This window comes from Fusarium graminearum, chromosome 1 (genome assembly GCF_000240135.3).
Source record: "Fusarium graminearum PH-1 chromosome 1, whole genome shotgun sequence".
NCBI lineage: Eukaryota > Fungi > Ascomycota > Sordariomycetes > Hypocreales > Nectriaceae > Fusarium > Fusarium graminearum.
The window spans coordinates 10,483,047-10,502,152 of NC_026474.1; the positions used below are offsets into that span (position 1 = coordinate 10,483,047).

The window sequence follows — 19,106 nt, forward strand, 5'->3', positions numbered from 1 at the left end:
AGATTAGACCAAGTGTTGTGTCTGTGTGTACAATCCAACAGGCCAAACTCAATGGAATGAACCAGAGTTTATTGAAAGCAAGACGTCAGGTCATCTACCATCCATCCACGTGAGGGAGGAATGGCAAAACGCTTGGGGCAAGACTACGCAAGGACAATCGTAACCCTGAATCTTGGTGCAGGGGTGGTTTCTGATTGACAGGTCGTGGCGCAGTTCAAAGCCTGTGCGGCATTTCTAACATTACCCATGAAAAACGATGTTTTCTTCCAGTCATCGAGTACTTATCGATATTGTATTTTTGGATCTTTGGCTGGTTTGCTGATCAGGTACTGGTTGTGCGAGTGGAGGGGACGGGATGCAGGGCTACTGCAGGCTTACTGTACTTTTAGATGTATCTGCTCCGGACCTTGGTAGTAGAATAAGCTGACCAAGACAATGGAGGCGTGATTGATTGAGTCTAATTACTAGAGTTAGAGTTCAACGGCAGATAGACATTCTGCTAGAGAGCCTTGCAGTTCAGCTCCAAGTCCCTAGGGCACAACATTGGACGCAAAGGCTTGAAAAAGGCTGGGCTAGATGTTTTCGGGCTGGATATCTGGCGGAGGCGCGGCTTGAGGCTAGAGTCTGATTAGGAATTGGAGGATTGTGCTAAGCTGCGGCTGGGCTGACAGAGAAGCTATATTAGTAGCCTTAGCTGTTGGGCTGAGGTGAAAGCACAGCTGACCGCAGAAGAATGTAGTGTACAGTCAAAAAGAATATAATTAATTATTACCTGCTCCTCCCCGTGATATGTTGTTCATTTCTCCCTCTTGCACTTCATCATCTCCGACCTCACCCCTGCTCCTTATCTTGCCTCATCCCTGTTGACGGTTCCAGCCGAGCCCCAAACTCGACGTCACTAACTCTTTGACCTTGAACAAATCAGTTCTAATTGTCAGGGGGTCCAGTTCTTTATCGGTCACTGGGTCAGCGGAGGATCGTCCTTTGCTATCCCATCCGGGAAGCGTCTGAAACACAAAGGCCATTCGCATTGAGGAACCCTCCTAATTCCTTGGACTTAGCGCAGCAAACGGAGCCTGCCAAGGCCTTTCCAACGTTACGCATCTCTTCTCGCTGAGCCACAGAAAGTCGACGCAAACTGTTAGCCACCGATTCTAGATACTGGCCTGCTGCGGGCAGTCTGACATACCTACACTTGGATTCGTCCTAACCAATATTTTCGTCAGCTTTTTATTTTTTTTCTATCTCGATTGATTTGTTTTCCTCTCTTTAAATCATCTGTGCATTCATCGTACCACGTTACGCAGAAACGACATCGCATCGCGCAAACATACAAACAAACAAAATAGTCGGTCGGTCGGTTACTTGCTTACTTGCTGGCTTTCCAGGCTTGTGGAAGAGGTGGACCACCTGAAGCGAAACCCGGGGCAACCGCCAGCGCATTCATCATCCTACACAAGCAGCTTAACCGCGCGCAGTTCAAAAAATAACAAACCTCTTACTGCACCCAACCACATACTACTTGCATACCTTCGAAACATACCTATATGCGAATAGCGCCTCGAGTGCGCAACAACGACCGCAATCATGTCGTATAATCGCCTGAGTAAGTCAACCCTTTGATCACCCTATGGCCCCTTTCTCCCTCGCCTCAATATGAGACGAGACATACCCCTCCCTCCCCTCGATCTTAAACAACACCCTGGTCGTAATTGCGACTCGATGCTTTAGGGTACAGAAATAAGGAGGCCTAAGAAGCATGGTCTAAACAGCATAACCTGACCTACTAATTTCGTCCCTTATGTTCTCAGTCTGCTACTTGAATTCCTCTTTGTTTCAGGGAATTCATTTTCTCTCTGTCATTGATTGTTATTCAATGTAGAGAGTTTCTTGCTGTGGCACTCTTCGCGACTCCCTATTTGTTACATCTCCGCCACGGAGCGCATACTCTCAGGATACATAATCTAACTTCAATTGCCTTCAGACGACGACTACTACACAAACGAGATGGATCCTCGTTACGGCGCCCAGCCTATGCCTCCGCGCCGGTCGCCTTCACCTGGCCACCCGGTCCAGCCAGGCTATCAGCTCGATGATAACCCCTTCGACGATGGCCGATACGGACAATACGGCCCTTCCTCACAGCACCTGGCCATGCCAGGTCATGATCCTCACGGACGGCTGCCTACTCCCAGCGACCACCTGAGCCTCAACGCAGCTGTAAGTTCCGCCTAAGAAGTCTGGTCTAAATAGCAAAAGCTGGCCTAAAGATTTCGTCCCTTATGCTCACTTTTCTGCTATCCCGAGGCTCCAAGTTCAACCGTACTGACTATATCCCAGCAATCAGTCGACAATCTGGCAGGCTACGGCCCCCCCTCTGGAGGCGACTACGCCATAAACCCAGAAGCGCATCACGATGCCTACTACAACCAGCCTTACGAGCCTCGCCCGCAGCATCAAGGTTACGATCAGGGCTACGAACAGGATTACGATGTACCTGATAATCGCCCCATGTTGCCTCATCAACACTCCGACGTCCCTAGCGAGCAATACCAAGATCCGCCCCAGCAAGGCGGCGGCATACAGCGTCGGAAGACCGTCAAGCAGTTTGCGCTGTACCGCGGCAACCTTGTGTTCGATTGTCGCGTGCCTCCACTTCTGCTGCAGCAGAATCCCCACGGAGAGCGAGATGAATTTACACACATGCGATATTCAGCTGCTACGTGCGACCCAAACGATTTTCACGACCACGATTTTACGCTGCGACAGAGGCTCTTCAGCAAGCCTAGGCACACCGAGCTGTTCATTGTCGTAACAATGTACAACGAGGACGAGATTTTGTTTGCCCGAACCATGACGGGTGTATTCAAGAACATCGAGTACATGTGTAACCGACCAAACAGCAAGACATGGGGCAAAGACGCCTGGAAAAAGATTGTTGTTTGTGTTGTCAGTGATGGTCGATCCAAGATTAACCCCCGAACTAGGGCTCTTTTGGCTGGTATGGGTGTTTATCAAGAAGGCATTGCCAAGCAACACGTCAACGACAAGGCCGTCACAGCCCATATTTACGAGTACACCACGCAAACCCATCTCCAGATCAAGAACAATGTTGTACAGCTTGTTCACAGACGCCAGCCTGTCCAGATGCTCTTCTGCTTGAAGGAGAAGAACGCTAAGAAGATCAACTCGCACAGATGGTTCTTTAACGCTTTCGGCAGAGTCTTGGACCCCAACATTTGTGTTCTTCTCGATGCTGGTACACGACCTGGCGGAAGCTCCATTTACCATCTCTGGAAGGCGTTCGATCTGGAGCCCATGTGCGGTGGTGCCTGTGGTGAGATCAAGGCTATGTTGGGTACTGGTGGAAGGTACCTTTTGAACCCACTGGTCGCTGCTCAGAATTTTGAGTACAAGATGAGCAACATTCTTGATAAGCCGCTAGAATCTGCCTTTGGTTTCATTTCTGTGTTGCCCGGTGCTTTCTCAGCTTACCGCTACGTTGCCCTTCAAAACGATAAGAACGGAAAGGGTCCCCTTGAGAAGTACTTCCTAGGTGAGACTCTCCACGGAGGAAGTGAGGCCGGCCTCTTCGAGTCCAACATGTACCTCGCTGAAGATCGTATTCTTTGCTTTGAGCTCGTAACCAAGCGCAATTGTCACTGGATTCTTCAGTACGTCAAGTCAGCTACTGGTGAGACTGATGTGCCCGACACGGTGACGGAGCTGGTCCTCCAGCGACGTCGTTGGCTGAACGGTTCTTTCTTCGCTGCTATATACGCCATTGTTCACTTCCTCGACTTCCTTCGATCGGACCACACGTTCCTCCGAAAATTCGCCTTCTTCATCGAATTCATCTTCAACACAATCAACATGATCTTTGCTTGGTTCGCTATTGGCAACTTCTTCCTGGTCTTCAAGATTCTCACGACGAGTTTGGGAGATGATACATTACTCGGACGGACTGGAGAGATCCTAGGCGTCGTATTTACCTGGCTCTACGGTGTATTCTTGATCACGTGTTTCGTTCTGTCACTAGGCAATCGACCAGCAGGTTCTGGTAGACTGTACACTGCCATGTGCTGGTTCTGGGCTATCATCATGATGTAAGTTGACCGTCTCATCCGACTAGCTTTTTACTAACTATTCCTTTTTAGCTATCTAATGTTCGCCGCAGTCTTCATATCGGTCAAGGCCATCATTGCAGACGTGAACGACGAAAACGGCTTCAATATTTCCGACATTTTCAAGAATAAGGTCTTTTACATGCTGATTATCTCGCTCATGTCAACATACGGCATCTGGTTGATCGCTTCACTTATTATGCTGGATCCGTGGCACATGGTCACATCATTCGCCCAGTATATGCTTCTCACACCTACCTTCACTAACGTTCTGAACGTGTACGCTTTTTGCAACACTCATGATGTCTCTTGGGGTACCAAGGGTGACGACAAGGTCGAAGAGCTTCCTTCGGTTAATACCAAGGACGGTACCGGAAAAACGGACTTACCCGATGAGGGAGACTTGGATGCGCAATATCAACGAGAAGTCGCAGTCTTTGCGCAGAAATTCGTCGAGGTCAAATCCGCCCCAACCCCTAGTCAACTTCAAGAAAGACAGATGGATTACTATAGAGGTGTCCGCACCGGTGTTGTCCTTCTTTGGATGGTCACGAATTTCGGACTTGCTGCTATCGTCCTTAGCTCGGCCGGCCTCGACCGAATCAGCACCAAGGAAGACAAGGAGGCAGAGCAGCTAAGCCGGTCTAATATCTACATGTCTATCGTCCTGTGGAGTGTAGCGGGTCTGAGTGCATTCAAATTTATCGGCGCTATGTGGTTCTTGGTTGTACGCATGTTCCGTGGTGTTTAGGCCTGGTCCGGGTTGGGTCACGGACGGGTGTGCGCAATATTTAGCTCTCACTTTATACCCTTTCACGAAAGAGATGTTCAGCTATTATGGAGGACGAATACATACCAGGAAGGCGTTTTAGGTTGTTTAGGCTTAGGTTTTCATATCTTAGGTAAATACTAAGATAAATCTTATGATTTGACACTCACTATTTTACCTTGACTTCATCCATTATGATTCCATCGGACCCACAAAAGTCCGATCAATGTCTATCATGACGACTCAACACTCGTAGTATCAGAAACGTTGGCCGCTGGAAGCATAAGAGACGAAAAAGTATGTCAATTTATGCCACTTAGATCAGACTTCTTAGGCTGCTTATTTCCGTACCCTAAATCTTGGAAGGCCAACTTTCCTGTTACCCACTGGCCAACTCTCGATCTTCAATCCAAGAACCACGACGTTACGACATGACCATGTCACGAACCCCGTCACTATTCAACTGCCTAATAAGAACCCACCACATAACATCCCGCAAAAAGCTCTCGCGCGTCCGCCGTGCAGCCCAGCAGCTCAACGTAGACTGGCTCCTCGTCCGCAGCGGCGGCTCACCAGGACTAATGTTTGCCGAGGCGCGCGACGAGGCGGGATTGACGGAGTGGGTTTCCGCGGTACAAGCGTTGCGGTATAAAGACTTCCGATGCGTTGCGAAGCCTGCGCCTGCGCCACCGGAGGGTAGTGGTGTGAGGAGGACGGGGTTTGACGAGACAGGTGAGGTGAAGGAGTTTGCAAAGTTTATGGATGAGAGGGGGTTGGGAGAGTGGTGGAAGAAGGGGATGGGGTTTGCTTGAGGTGGGAGGAGGAGGGCTGTGATGAGAGTATGAGGGCGACGCGTCGGACGCGCGGCGTGAGGGTGGGAGAGGAAACTTTTGGGGAAAGGAGGGGATGGATGGGTTTGAGGTGATTGATACAGTACTGACCCTTGGCTAGCTGGACCTGGTCTTGATCTCTGGAAGTGGTTGATCCCGTCATGGAGTTGTAGACTCACTGAGTCGGGGTTACACAAGACATCGCGAGCATTGTGCCTCCCCGGATTCCAGCACACCCTTCAGGAACCCTTTTTATTCCCGGACAGATGAGCTATCCATTTATGTTAGCATTTTACCATGGTGCAGGTGTGCATGTGTGTTCACCTTGCGACAGTTCTCTGAGTACGACATGCGATACAGAGCTATATGCGCAGTCTAGCAGTTCACAACCAGCGCTCAGGGTACAGAACAATTGGCGACTGGAAGTATAAGAGACGAAATTATTAGGCCAACTGCTGCTATTTAGCTTAGCCTCTTAGGCGCTTTATTTCTGTACTCTATAGCCCAGTGGCCGTGTTAACTGTTATCCACCGCTCGGCGGATGCCAATTATAATCGAGTCCGTAGGTAGACAATTAGCACTGATTTGAGATTTAAACCCTTCACAAATGTATTGTATGGTGGCAGTATGAGCAGGGTTTGCTCTAGATATAACCATATCTTGGTGAACAACGCGCTGAGAACATTGATCATTCTCGTAATGGAGTCTTGGGTGAGATCGACTGACTGCGGCACGACAGAGCAGACCAACGCCCATCCGTACCTCAAGGTCATCCATAACTAATATTTCTTGTATCATGAGCCAAAAACCTGGGACCAGTCTTGCTTCTTGAAGTAATCCTCTGCAGTACCCAGTTTAGGCGCTGACTTCAACTGCGTGTATATCAGTAGACTGTTCTGAAAGCATCACTGACAACTTACATCTCGAGGATGAACCAAGGTTGGATCATCTCGGCCTTCGAACCCAAACTCGTCAAAGTAGCCAAAGCAATCTCTCATTTCGTCCACAAACTCTTCCGAAAAGCCAGGCGGGAATGTCCCGTCCGATTTGACAATCAGTGCTTCAATGCCAGTGGCCTTGGTGAACGATTGTGCGATCTCTTTATGTGTGAGCCATTCCCTGTAGCCTATAAGGTTATTTCCCGCAGGTTCTTTAGTGATGAGAGCCTTGACAATAGGGCCTGAGTCTTCTTCGGCGGCGATGAAGGGGAACTTGGTATCGGGGTTCAGAGGTGTGATGAACTGCGCGACGCCATTGGCATTCTAGGTTTTATGTTAATCTGACATGTCTTTTGTAGACGGAATAGGTCGGCAATACTTTGACGGGCTGATTTAAAGGTAATAGGACAAAGTTGCTCAGAAAGAGTCCGGCCTGAAAGATGCTGGTCTTGGCCCAAAGATCCGGATGCGCCTTCGGGATATACTCTGCCGCGCGAGCCTTGCCATCAAAGTGGTAAACCCGAGTATATTTACCCTTGGACCACTTTTCGGCGTTGGATAAAGAAGATAGGACGAAGCGCTCTAGTGAAGGGACCTTGGAAGCAGCATCAATTACATTCCTCAGCTGCTGTTCCTCATGCTCCGCAGCCCACTCGTTAAGAGGCTGTCCCGGCTTTGCTCTAGACTTGTTGGCTGGGTCGCCGTACAAACCCCAAAAGTCGCTGACAGCAAAGATGGCGGTGGCTTCTTCAAAGACATGAGTGAGAGTTGAGGGTGAGTCAAGATCGGCCTGGACTACTTGGGCGCCATTGGAGGAGAGGGCTTGGGCTTTGGAGCTTTTGGTGTTGCGGGTTATGGCGCGGACTTTCCAGTCTGGTTCGGAGAGGAAGGCGTCCGCGACGGAGCCGCCTTGGTTTCCTGTCGCGCCTAAGAGGACAATGAGTTTTTGTGAGGACATTGTGATGGTGTGTAGTGAGAAGATATAAGCAACTGGTCAATTGAGTATTCGATGTATGAGATAAAGTACATAGAGGAGTAGGTACTAGCTGCATTATATATAAAATCTCCGATTAATAGCATCTTACCGTTATCTAGTCATCTGCGATATCCTCATTTGTAAGTTGTCGCTTTATCAGCACATGCCGTTATTCGGAGGACCAGATGGGAAGTACTGGAGTCGTTGAGGAAATAAGCCTAGATGCGCTAATCCCGGCAGAAGTTCGCTTAGTCATGGATCTGCTCGTTCTCGTTTAGTTCAACAACATGCCAACCCACCTTGTGCAGGGTAATTTCAGTTGAGCAAATAGTTAACTCTTTTTGACCTCTTCTTCTTAAATATATCTCTTTATTTATTCTCTTTTATATAACCTTAGTTCTAATATTGCTCTTATATTACTAACCGTTTCGCCTCAGGATAGTCCCTTGCTGAACTGACTAAGTAGTCTCACAAGGTTCAACTGTAGCTTCAATAGTACTGGGCATGATAACCCATGAATAAAAGTTATCTTTACTCCGTGGATTAACAAGATTGATCTGAACCAATTAGTATAAACTATTGACCTTGTAGTTACCACTCACATTGTAATTCATAAAAAGAGCAACCACAAGCTTCTTGATTTCAAAGACTGCAACATGCTGTCCTAAGCAACCACGTGTACCGGCTCCAAACTAGAATCAATTAACCATTAATATTCAAAGAAAGTCGAATTGTGTGTCACTCACGCTCAGCAGACTGGCCTGAAGCTTTCTGATATGCGCTGGATCACCTTCTAGCCAGCGACTTGGGCGCCACTGGTCTGCGTCTTCGCCCCATGTTGGCCGATGACGATTCGTGATATAAGGATTCATGCCAACAACAGTGCCTCCGGGATAGAAAGCACCACATATTGTTACCCCCTCTGGGGGAACCACGCGTTCCAGGGTGGTAGCGAACGGAGGATCCAGCCGGAGTGACTCGATAACACAGGCGTTGAGGAAGGGCAGGTCTTGTATCTTAGTCCATTTTGGGATCGGGGCAGAAGAGCCCTCGGCATGTTGTTTCTTGTCACGTAACTCTGCTCGCATGGTTTCCAGTGCATCGGGATTTTCCACAAGAAAACACACAACGGAGCGAAGCATGGAAGCGGTCGAGTCGGAGCCACCCAAGATGTTTGCCAAGGTCCAGGTTGACAGAAATTGTGGAGGAACCTTGTTAGATTTCTTCTCCTGAGCTTGCAAGAAATAACCCAGAAAGTCACCGTTTGCGTCAGGACCGTCAGTAACTGTGCTGTGCATCGCTTTGGGGCTATTGCGACGCTCTGAAATACGCGCCAGGACGTATTTTAGCAGGGCAGATACCGGCTCTGGCTTGATCATGTTGATCAGGCCGTTCTTGTGCAATAGCCAGTCAAGCCACGGCATTTGCGTCATCTGCTGATGTGTGAGTCTTGCTACATCGAGAAAAAATATTGTAGGATTCAACTTACAGGCCCAATGGCTAGCATCGAGTTCTTCACGTCGCTGATAATACCGGCAGCATCGCTACTATTCTCAAGACATCCATATGGGCGGGAAAATGTCATCAAGCCCATGGCATCGTAGGAGAAGAATTTGAACCAGCGTGTCAAGTCAATCTTTGCTCCAGTGGTGACGAACTGACTATCAAGCTGCTTGAAAAATATGCGGATTGCATTATCAACTCTCTCTTCAAAAGATGCAGCAGTGTAAGAGAGGGAAAAGTACACCGCAATGTGTTGCTTCATCTGCCGGTTTACAATATCGTCCTTGGCAGTGAAGACGGAGACAAGCAAGCCCGCAGGAGTCCATGGCCTGAAGGCGCGGTACATGTTGCTCTATTTCCGTCAGATATGAAAAGAAAAGCCGGGATGGGAATAACATACCTTGTTGAATCCATTCCTCATGTTGAATACCTCTTGGATGGCCTCTGGATCACAGATAGACACCAGATTAGGACCAAAGCGTACGACAGAACCATAACGCTCATGAGCACTGGCTTGATAGAGATGAATAAAGCCAGACCGTACTAGCATAAAACGATGAATATCAGTCAATTTGGCAACAAGAGGACCGGGAATATGTTGCAGCCGCCGGTAGTTGTGAGCCAGTTGGTAAATCAGCACGGAGCTGAACCCAATAGCCAGGAAAGCAAGTGCCTGTTGTTTGTGTAAGAATTCCCACAACATATTGCTCCCTAAAGTTGAAAAGGCTTAAATAAAATGATGAGGTGTCGCATAGAAGGAAAATGAGCGGAATTACTCGCTGATTCAAGGATAGATTAGTAGGAGAGGGGAGGAGTTATTAGCGCATGTTTGGATATACGGAACATACAAAGTCTGAGGAGACGTATTGGCTAGTTGTCAACTGGCCAAAGAAGGACCTGAGACAATCGTTGCTGTAAGCTATACTACGTCCGTTTCCGGGTACTTCGTCACATGGACTGCAGCCCCTGTCGGATGAGGTCTATGTGCATAATGCAATGTATGCATGTGCAAAATATCCATGAGGTGTTTCGGTTTCTTCCATGGACTTGGAGCAAGGGCTTTGTCTAACATGCATGGATAAGACAAGGGTTAGTATTTGAATGAATCAACAGTCTTTCAACTTAACACCGTCTCAATTAAACAGTTATTACTTGTCCAAGTGCCGCCTTAGATGGCGCGAAAGGATATAGTCTAGTAACCACGCAAGTTTTCTTATCATATAACATATATTCTACGCTCGATGTAGTTGAGCTTGGTTACGGTAAGTAGATCACTGTCACCGCTGTTGCATGTCTCAGTTACGTCAAGAAGCTAGACGATAGTTACCACACTAAGAATTCCAGCAAGGCCAAGCTGCGGATCTGATCTTGTACGAAGCTATCGAGAGCTGAACTCCAGGTGCGCACGGTCACTTATACCCAGAGTTTTCAGGTGTGCTAAAACGCAATAATCAAAAATAGGAAATAGAAACGTGCTAAGCTAGTCCCTTAGCCTCTTGATTAGACGACAAGATCACAGTCTGCTACTCGTCGAGATCCAGTCTGACCCCCCAACGGTATATCCATTTGATAGCTTGAGCCCGATTGGCAAACCCCGGATATACTTGTACGTGAATGGCTGTCCAGCCTTGTTGCAAGCTAGCTCCTCAATGTGCATATGCATATCGTAGCTGCAGTAAATTAGACTAGCTCGCTTAACAGTGGCTGCGGACTTACGCGTTCATTTCTTCGATGGTCAACTTCTCCTGCTCGCCTTTCACCTTGTAGACCGGGGCATTGACATTACTGGAAAATCCTGCCGAGATGTCAATAGATGGTCACTTGTAGGTGGTTTAACTTACCAATCCGCTCATTGATGTTCTCCGAGGCTCTCGCGGCGGCTGCTTGGACCTTTGTCGCTCTTGGCAGACGGACATCTTGATACATCGCGATGGACTCGGCCACATCTCCGTTGAAATGCCTTTTGCTGAAAAGAATTCCCAAAGCAGCTGCGTCTTCGATCGCCATGCATGCAGCTTGGCTTTGGTGCGGCATCATCTGAGGAATTCAAACACATTAACACTAGCTTGTCACAACCGAGCTAAAGGGTTTCACTTACCGGGTGGGCGGCGTCACCGACCAAGCAGACTATGTCCTTTGTGATGTAGGGATATGGCTCACTGCAGAAAGCCAATTAGTTAGTCTGAGGACCTCTGTGACGTGGATGAGTCAAACTTACTGTTTCCATAAACGCCATGGCTGGATATCCTTGCCTAGAGCCAGATGTGCTCGGACTTGCGGATCGAGTGTTGGGAACGGTGCCAGAAGTTCCTCGACTGGTCGATTCTCTCCACCCCAACTATGCTGTATATAGTCGCCCTTGTCTCTGGGGAAAAAGCAATAGTACGATATGAGTTTACCGCCTTGGCATGGGGAGAGGACGATCTTATCCCAGAGCTCCCCCTGGCCTCCCCAGAACTGCAATGCCTGGTCCTTGGAAAAGTCCACGAGACCTGCAGCCACAGCGTCTTTAGTCAAAACATTGGCATGCAGGCAGCTGGAATCGGCAGGCTGCCTTTTGGGCCATATATCGAGAATACCGCGGACGGTGGACCCGATGCCATCGGCGCCGACGATCAAATCATGCTTGACTGTCCGTCCGTTCTCAAACTGGATAAGCCCGGTATCCATGTCTATCCTCTCGCACTAATGGGAAGCTTGTGTCAGCTAAGCTATGACTTGACGTCTGTGCGAGACACATACCTTGTGATCAACCCAGAGCTTTGCGGGCTCTCCCGCGCCCTCCCCGAGTGCCGAGTGCTTCAGCATATCGTGCATACGCTGCCGCTGAAACATATAATACACGTAACCCCAACGGTCTTCATAGTCGTCTAGCTCGTACAAGCTTAGTACCTTGCCCGTCGTCCAATCACGGCTTATAAGCTTGCGCAGGACGACGCCGTCACCTCTTTCCAACTCGACCTCCCACTCCTTTAGCCAGCGCGTACCATTTGCTGCACAAGAGAGAGAGGCACCAGCTTCACTGACAAAGCTAGCACGTTCGTAGATAGATACCCTATGGCCTGCACGGCGGAGGGCGATGGCGGCTGACATGCCTCCGACTCCACCGCCAATGATAGCGACATCGAGTTGCCTCCAGCCTGGAGATATGTATAAACCCATGACTGGTTGTATCTGGTGGGCTGGTCTTTGGATGATTAAGGGCTGTGAGAGAGGTAAAGGGCAGGTGAATAATCTCGAAACGAAGGATCTTAAGCCTTTAGCCACAAGAACAATGATGCCTCTTTGCAGTTGGGATTTGATAAATAAGAAGTTTGAATAGTTTTCATCTAACTAACAAGAGCGAAGCTATCATTTATACTATGTTATTGCCTGCCGATCCGTCTGAGAATAAATGTCCTTTGAGCAAGATCGCTGATTATTATGGCTGGCATAGTCGTCTGCGTTGAAACTAGTTAGGCCGCATAACGAAGCAGATAATCCGACGATGGAGGCTTCTTACAAGTCAGACGTCAAACAGGTTTATCAGACACAGAGCTGGGACAGACTTGATGTCTTGAACTGGTTATCAGATTGCATTCGGGGTGTGTGCTACGGATAGAACGCTCAGGCAATGACTAACTAGTCGAAAGACTAATTGCATGTACGGAGATGAAAAAGGACAGTATCGATTTGGAAAACACATCACTTCTAAAGTTGCGGTGTATCTATATGCCGATGTGAGACACATGAATAAGACTAGCTGAACTCAAGCTCCTAGTCTCACTACGTGTATAAGACATTTATCAAGGTATCACAATATAGCAAGGTAGCCTTGTTACACCTGATTGGGTAAGTAACTTCGTAACAAAGATAGATTCAAGTATTGCCGATGCGGTAGCAGCGATTTCAGCTTGTCGCTCAGCCATGTCTTTACGTTGAATGTTGTTGGCAAAGAACGGATATCATGGCATTGCGAGGCGTGGTATTAAGAAGTTGACTAAAAGAGAAAGCCTTAGTGTTTCAACAGTTCCTCTTAGCTTAGTGATTCCCGTCGCTAGTATAGTGATATCTTTCCTAGTACTATCGGCATTAGCCTCATTCCTCACACGCACATCGATTCAGCTCAAACATGCCCAAAGCGTCGGCGACATGGGCTTCCAGGTCAATATCCCAGATCCAATTCATCCTTCCCTCCCATGCCTGCTTCCATTTCTCCACGTCATCACCGACAGCGGCATCGGTAAAGGTGAACAGCTTCATCGCCTGCCGACTGGTCTGCACCACCCTCTCTGTCCGGGGCCTTCTGATAGCATCATACGCTGCAAAGGCTGGCTCAATGTCATGTAGGGACTGAACCTGTCCGAACAACTTTGACATAACTAGGGCGTCTTCAATCGCTTGACCAGCACCAGCGCCCTGGAACGGGGTGGTTGCATGGGCGGCGTCGCCGATTACTGCGGTATTCTTCAAATAGTAGCAAGACGCTGACGTATGGTCCAGTAATCCCCAAAGCATTGGGCTGTCCAGAAGCTTCACATATGTTAGTGACCGATACGAAACAAGGTAAGAAGAGTGGGACTTACCTCGATAATCTTTCGCGGCATCCTGTCCAAGCTGTCGAAGTCTTTTCTGAACTGTTCCTGTGTTGAATTGACCACAAACGCCTTGTTGCCCCAAGTTTTCCTGTGACACGCAGCGACCACGTTGACAACTTGACCATCGTCAATTGGATATATCATGACCATGCACTCATTCCCACACCACAAGTACGCATCGCGGGCAAACTTGCCCAGCGTCTTGTCAGCAATCTCCATGGGAATTAGACCGCGATAGGCCACAAAGCCAGAGAATACCGGCACGGCTTCTGGAGCTGTTGTTCCAAGCAAGTACTTGCGCATGTTACTGTGAACTCCATCAGCACCAATTGCACAACTAGCTTTCGCTGTCGTCCCGTCTTCGAAGTGAAGCACTACATGATGATCATGCTGAACCACATTCAGCAGCCGTTTCCCAAATTGCACCTTGTCTTCAGGTACCAAACTTGTCAGAGCATCTAGAAACTTGGCCCGATGAACCGTCTGTTGACCTGTGTCGTTTTCTATGGCACCGAGGTCCAGGTCGCATTCCTGACCTTGAACGTCACGCCTGAAGTTGAACCAGACTTTGCTGAACTCGGACGACAAGTTCCCTGTTGCGAGGTCTTCAAACGCTTGCGCGACATCCTGAGAAATAAGTCTCAGGGCTCGTTGAGCGTTGGGCCCTAGAGCTAGGCCGGCACCGATTTCTGTAAAGGCAGAGGAAGCTTCGAAGATCGTGACTTCAAGTTGTGGGTTGTGAAGGAGGCCGATAGCAAGGATAAGTCCACTGATGCCACCGCCAACAATGGCCACTGATAAAGGTTCAGAGGTGACCATGTTTTGTAATAAAGATGATGTGGTTGCTTGCAATTCCGTAGACAATGACACTCAAAACTTTGAGTTCTCTTTCTTCGTAGTAGTGAGCAGAGAGAGGGATTGCGTTCAGACTGTTGATCAAGAAATCTCACCCCGAAACAAACTCCTTTCTTCGAGGCGGAATAGTCGTTGTGGAATTCATGGTCCGAGTCACCGCTATGTAGAGAGAACTAGAAGCACCCCTAGGAGCGTTTGTTTATAGACTATAACTGAGACGGACTGAGACAGACATAGAGGCTAGAATAGGCCATTCCAGGCTTTGGTACTCTAGACATAAAACTTCATATCAACGATCAGAAAAGTCACAAATGTGACCGCTATGAGTTATCTAAATACAAATAGCCCGGTTCGACGCGGTGTAATCTGCTAAAACCAGCAGAGAACAATCATCTATCATATCAAGATCGTCATCGATTATTCTTGTTCCCTTTTTGAACTTGAGTAAACATGGGTAGCCTCGGAGCCTCTAAATCCACACCTGACGGGATTGCAGTCATGGATGTTGAAAAGCCCTGCAATCTTGAAGCCGTCCCTGATCTCATCAAAGAGGTTGTATCAGTCGCTGACGAACTCGCTTCTGGGAGTACCGATGCGCGTCAGGAGCTCCTGATCAAGCTGAGGACTCTGAGTTTGGCTATTGAAACACCCCGAGAGATAGCAATGAGGCATTGTTGGACAATGGTACGTGACTACACTACTCTCCAAAATTCGCGACTGTTACTGATATAGTCCAAAGACCACATCAATTGGTGCCCTCGCCTTTGGTGTCGACAGTGGCTTATGGAGAGCCATGGTGCAAAACGGCGACAGAGGACAATCGGTCAGCGAGTTGGCAGATCAAACTGGGGTTGACCCAGTTCTGCTTGGTAACACCCCTACTGTCCTATACGATTTGCATATGTATCTAACCTAGCATTGTTAGCCCGCATCATGCGTCACTTGGCTGCCATGGGCTACGTGGACGAGACCGCACAGGACGAGTATCGACCTACCGTCTTCTCTAAATCGCTAAGTATTCCAACCGTTGGGAACGGTCTCATTGGACTGTAGGCTTGCACATGGATCTCTCTTCATCTGATTTGACACTGATCACATCGTTAGGACATGTGCTACTGGCGCCTCGCCGCTCAAGTTTCACGAATTCTCACGCAAGAGTGGATGGAAGAACCCTACAGATACTAAGAACACACCCTTGATGTATGCGTACAACACCGACGCCGACATGTTTTCTTGGATTCAGTCCCAAGGTTATGGATCGTACTTCAACGACCATATGATGGGTTATCACCCAACGCCTTGGATGGCGACTGGTCGATTCCCGATACAGGAGCAATTAATTGACGGTGCTCACAAAAGCCACGACGCGCCGTTCTGGGTAGACATCGGTGGATGCCTTGGCCAAGATCTTTTGGACTTACGACGCCACTATCCAAGCATACCAGGAAAGCTCATCCTCCAAGATCTTCCCCCTGTTATTGAACAGGTCAAGAAGATTCAGCAGACGAGCTTCACCGCTATGGAGCATGACTTCTTTACAGAGCAGCCCGTAAAAGGTAAGAAAGGATCCAATCATCCAATACAGGGACTAATATGAGGAAATTAGGTTCTCGGGCTTACTACTTGCATTCTGTCTTGCATGACTGGCCCGACAGTGTTTGCGAAAAGATACTTGGTCACATAACTGACGCCATGGAACGGGGTTACAGTAAACTTTTGATCCATGAACACGTTGTACCGCTTACGAATGCATCGTGGGAGACGACTGCCAAAGACATTTTGATGATGGCCATGTTCTCTGCCGGAGAGAGGAGTGAAGTCCAGTGGCGCGACTTGCTGGAGGCTAAGGCAGGTCTCAGGATTACTAGTATCTGGCAGCTTGATCTGCCGGACGAGTACCTCATCGAGTGTGAACTGCCTTGATCTAGGCTAGAAACTAGCAATTTTAGGAACTGTGTTTGGGCTTAGGACAGAGTAACGATAGTGGCTTGCTGCATAATATAACACTAAAGGATAATGGGCCTGCCTCTAAATGTGATGCTAAGCTTTGGTATGTCTCACTGATCGACGCGATGTCTCAGTGTCCCGCTGAAGCTAACGATGCAGTATAGGCTACCATTATTTAGTTCATATGCGGTGTCATAACTTGCTACCCTGTGTTTATACAAGGCGTTGAAGCTAGCAATGGAGTATGATACCTATCATTATTGAGTTTCCAGGTCAGCTGCTGCATGTCTCATTACATAACGGGCCTCACTATTAATCCTACCATCAAGGGAAAGGTAACCTCTTAGGGAACATACTAGTACATGCTGCAATAGAAGAATATTGTTGGCTCCATGGGTGGAATGCTGGGCGCCTCCCTAGCTGGTCATTCTGTGTTTAGGATAAATGCTACCACGTATCGATCTATTTTGTCAAAGTGACACTCGACTCTTCCGTCTTCGCTGACTGAGATACTAACCCATTCGCTATTCGATATCCATCTTCTTCATTCCGAACAATGCCGAGCACAATCCAATTTCCTGGCGGAGATGTTGAAGCTCAACTAAGCTTCTACAACCCCCCAGTCGACGGCTCTGAGCCATACTTTACCCTCGGCAGAGATGCCAGCAATAAACCCAAGTTCAACTTTTCCGACAAGATAGTGGATGTCAATATCCACGATTTACGTGACAGCAAGAAGCCATTCACTCTCGATCATGATGCTTTCGAGATTGTCACTGGTGCGCCACCAGCACCAAAGACGATAGACTTTATGGACGATGAAGCTATCAGAAGATATTACTATCCAGAGGTTCAACAATTGGTGTCGGACAAGATATCAGGCGATAGTCAGGTGTTTATCTACGACCATACTGTGCGTCACGAGATGGGGGATGGCCAACATCGTCCCTTGACTAGAGTCCATATCGACCACACGGCTGACAATGCCGCTCGACGAGTGCGGCAATACTTCCCCCAAGAAGCAGAACGTCTCTTGAAAAATCGCTACCGTATTGTCAATGTGTGGCGGCCGTTGAACGCGCAGCCGCTGGAGTCATATCCACTCGCATTTGCATCCGCTGCGTCATTCGACGATGCAGATGTGATACCTGTCGAGCACTGTTATGAAGATGGAAGCTTGGTTAGAGAAGTCGGTCTTGTTAAGTACAGTCCGAAGCAGGCCTGGTATTATCTCAGCGGAATGAGAAACACGGAGCGGATATTACTCAAGTGCTTTGATAGCGATTCGTTGAAGGAAGGCTCTGAGGTTGCCTGTAAAACACCTCATAGTGCGTTTAGCGACCCTCGGACAAGAAGTGATGCTGAGGGACGATTTAGCATTGAGGTACGCTGTATGGTGTTTAGTGTATAAGATACTGTTATTGTTTTAATTATCGCTTTGTACTTGACAGAGGAACGATGACCCGTCGGTATACGCTATCTCAATTATGTTTAGTAAGATTGGAATGTCGTTATTCAGGAATGATATTGAGCTGATTAACTGGCGCAATTGATGTTGCCGATTGAGACTGTGAGTCATCGCTGAATGGATACAGTGCTGATAGACTGCAGCTAGTTTCTCAATGAATGAAAGAGGTCCATATGGTAGTGATTGAGTAGGTCTTGAACACTCATGGTGATATAAGTATACATGACTTGAAGCCTCAATGGGTGACAGATAGACAGTACAGACTTATTAATATCTAACAAGCAACCCGAAACCAGCCAACACCATGAAAGAGGTACCAGTGTTCGACCGAAGTAAGAAAATATATAAGCATAAATTCGCGAAAAACTTGGTACCGGATTTTGACAGATTTCAATATGCTCTGATGGATATCTTTGGAGGTGCATGGGGACACTTCAGCACGTATGAAGAAAATCTCATAATTATCGAGACGAACGACAAAGTGAATGTCAAGGAGGAGCTACTGAAAAAAGGAGCGATAATTGAAGGCTGAAGGTTGGATGTGAATGGGCCTGGGGTTACGTTTGACAGTTGCGTTAACTTGTTGAATCATGGTGGTAAATGGTACTATGCTGCCTAGAGGAACGGAATAGAATAGTAATTAATCAAGTACTTAGGGTCCATAAGAAATTATTGGTGAATAAGACTGTTCTCGAAAGTGCTGCGACGGTGTCTTGAGTCCAGTAGATACCACAAGGATCGACGAGCGGGAACAGTGATTGAAGTCGAGTTTGTCAAGTTTATGAGAACATGCTAGATAAAATGTCAAATAATGTTTCATTCCTGAACTTGGTAGCTATCATTGCTCTTCTCATCAACGTAAAGACAGTTCAATGCCCATGTCCCCCATCGCAACCTCTAAACTGCTCCTTCTCGGCACATCTGTCAACTACAAAATACAGGTCAGTACACATCAAATAATTTGCACCGCTAGAGTGAAGGGTACGCACCACAATTTGACGGACAGCTGCTGCAGTCACATATCATGTCACATAGCTCGAGACAGCTACTCACACACCATTTCCAGCCCTTGAGATCTTTGCACTCTCGCGACGCAGGTTTGTTCAACTGTCGGGTATC

General features: G+C 47.9%; 8 protein-coding genes across 8 annotated transcripts; 4 read left to right on the forward strand and 4 right to left on the reverse strand.

Annotated features, from left to right (window-relative positions):
* Positions 1-2,007: 2,007 nt before the first annotated feature.
* Positions 2,008-5,057, forward strand: FGSG_10327 (chitin synthase 3; the record flags this gene model as incomplete). Its single annotated transcript, XM_011320985.1, has 3 exons — positions 2,008-2,220; positions 2,341-4,106; positions 4,158-5,057. 3 exons carry the CDS (start codon positions 2,008-2,010, stop codon positions 4,873-4,875), a joined length of 2,697 nt encoding a protein of 898 aa, XP_011319287.1. The 3' UTR covers positions 4,876-5,057.
* Positions 5,058-5,177: 120 nt separating this feature from the next.
* Positions 5,178-5,860, forward strand: FGSG_13738 (uncharacterized protein; the record flags this gene model as incomplete). The annotated part of the gene is made up of 2 exons (XM_011320986.1): positions 5,178-5,695; positions 5,845-5,860. The coding sequence occupies exons 1-2, from the start codon at positions 5,475-5,477 to the stop codon at positions 5,858-5,860; spliced, it is 237 nt and encodes a 78-aa protein (XP_011319288.1). The 5' UTR covers positions 5,178-5,474.
* Positions 5,861-6,517: 657 nt separating this feature from the next.
* FGSG_10328 (uncharacterized protein) lies at positions 6,518-7,619 on the reverse strand (the record flags this gene model as incomplete). The annotated part of the gene is made up of 3 exons (XM_011320987.1): positions 6,518-6,595; positions 6,644-6,985; positions 7,041-7,619. 3 exons carry the CDS (start codon positions 7,617-7,619, stop codon positions 6,518-6,520), a joined length of 999 nt encoding a protein of 332 aa, XP_011319289.1.
* Positions 7,620-8,224: 605 nt separating this feature from the next.
* FGSG_13739 (uncharacterized protein) lies at positions 8,225-9,861 on the reverse strand. The gene is made up of 3 exons (XM_011320988.1): positions 9,541-9,861; positions 9,127-9,492; positions 8,225-9,070 (listed from the first exon to the last, which is right to left on the reverse strand). The coding sequence occupies exons 1-3, from the start codon at positions 9,841-9,843 to the stop codon at positions 8,354-8,356; spliced, it is 1,386 nt and encodes a 461-aa protein (XP_011319290.1). The 5' UTR covers positions 9,844-9,861; the 3' UTR covers positions 8,225-8,353.
* A 991-nt stretch (positions 9,862-10,852) lies between these two features.
* FGSG_13740 (uncharacterized protein) lies at positions 10,853-12,233 on the reverse strand (the record flags this gene model as incomplete). The annotated part of the gene is made up of 5 exons (XM_011320989.1): positions 10,853-10,935; positions 10,982-11,177; positions 11,239-11,299; positions 11,359-11,825; positions 11,883-12,233. The coding sequence occupies 5 exons, from the start codon at positions 12,231-12,233 to the stop codon at positions 10,853-10,855; spliced, it is 1,158 nt and encodes a 385-aa protein (XP_011319291.1).
* A 984-nt stretch (positions 12,234-13,217) lies between these two features.
* FGSG_10330 (uncharacterized protein) lies at positions 13,218-14,536 on the reverse strand (the record flags this gene model as incomplete). The annotated part of the gene is made up of 2 exons (XM_011320990.1): positions 13,218-13,652; positions 13,706-14,536. 2 exons carry the CDS (start codon positions 14,534-14,536, stop codon positions 13,218-13,220), a joined length of 1,266 nt encoding a protein of 421 aa, XP_011319292.1.
* Positions 14,537-15,022: 486 nt separating this feature from the next.
* On the forward strand, positions 15,023-16,495 carry FGSG_10331 (uncharacterized protein; the record flags this gene model as incomplete). Its single annotated transcript, XM_011320991.1, has 5 exons — positions 15,023-15,256; positions 15,312-15,441; positions 15,498-15,621; positions 15,677-16,128; positions 16,179-16,495. 5 exons carry the CDS (start codon positions 15,023-15,025, stop codon positions 16,493-16,495), a joined length of 1,257 nt encoding a protein of 418 aa, XP_011319293.1.
* Positions 16,496-17,075: 580 nt separating this feature from the next.
* Positions 17,076-18,519, forward strand: FGSG_10332 (uncharacterized protein; the record flags this gene model as incomplete). The annotated part of the gene is made up of 3 exons (XM_011320992.1): positions 17,076-17,903; positions 18,270-18,319; positions 18,375-18,519. The coding sequence occupies 3 exons, from the start codon at positions 17,076-17,078 to the stop codon at positions 18,517-18,519; spliced, it is 1,023 nt and encodes a 340-aa protein (XP_011319294.1).
* Positions 18,520-19,106: the final 587 nt, after the last annotated feature.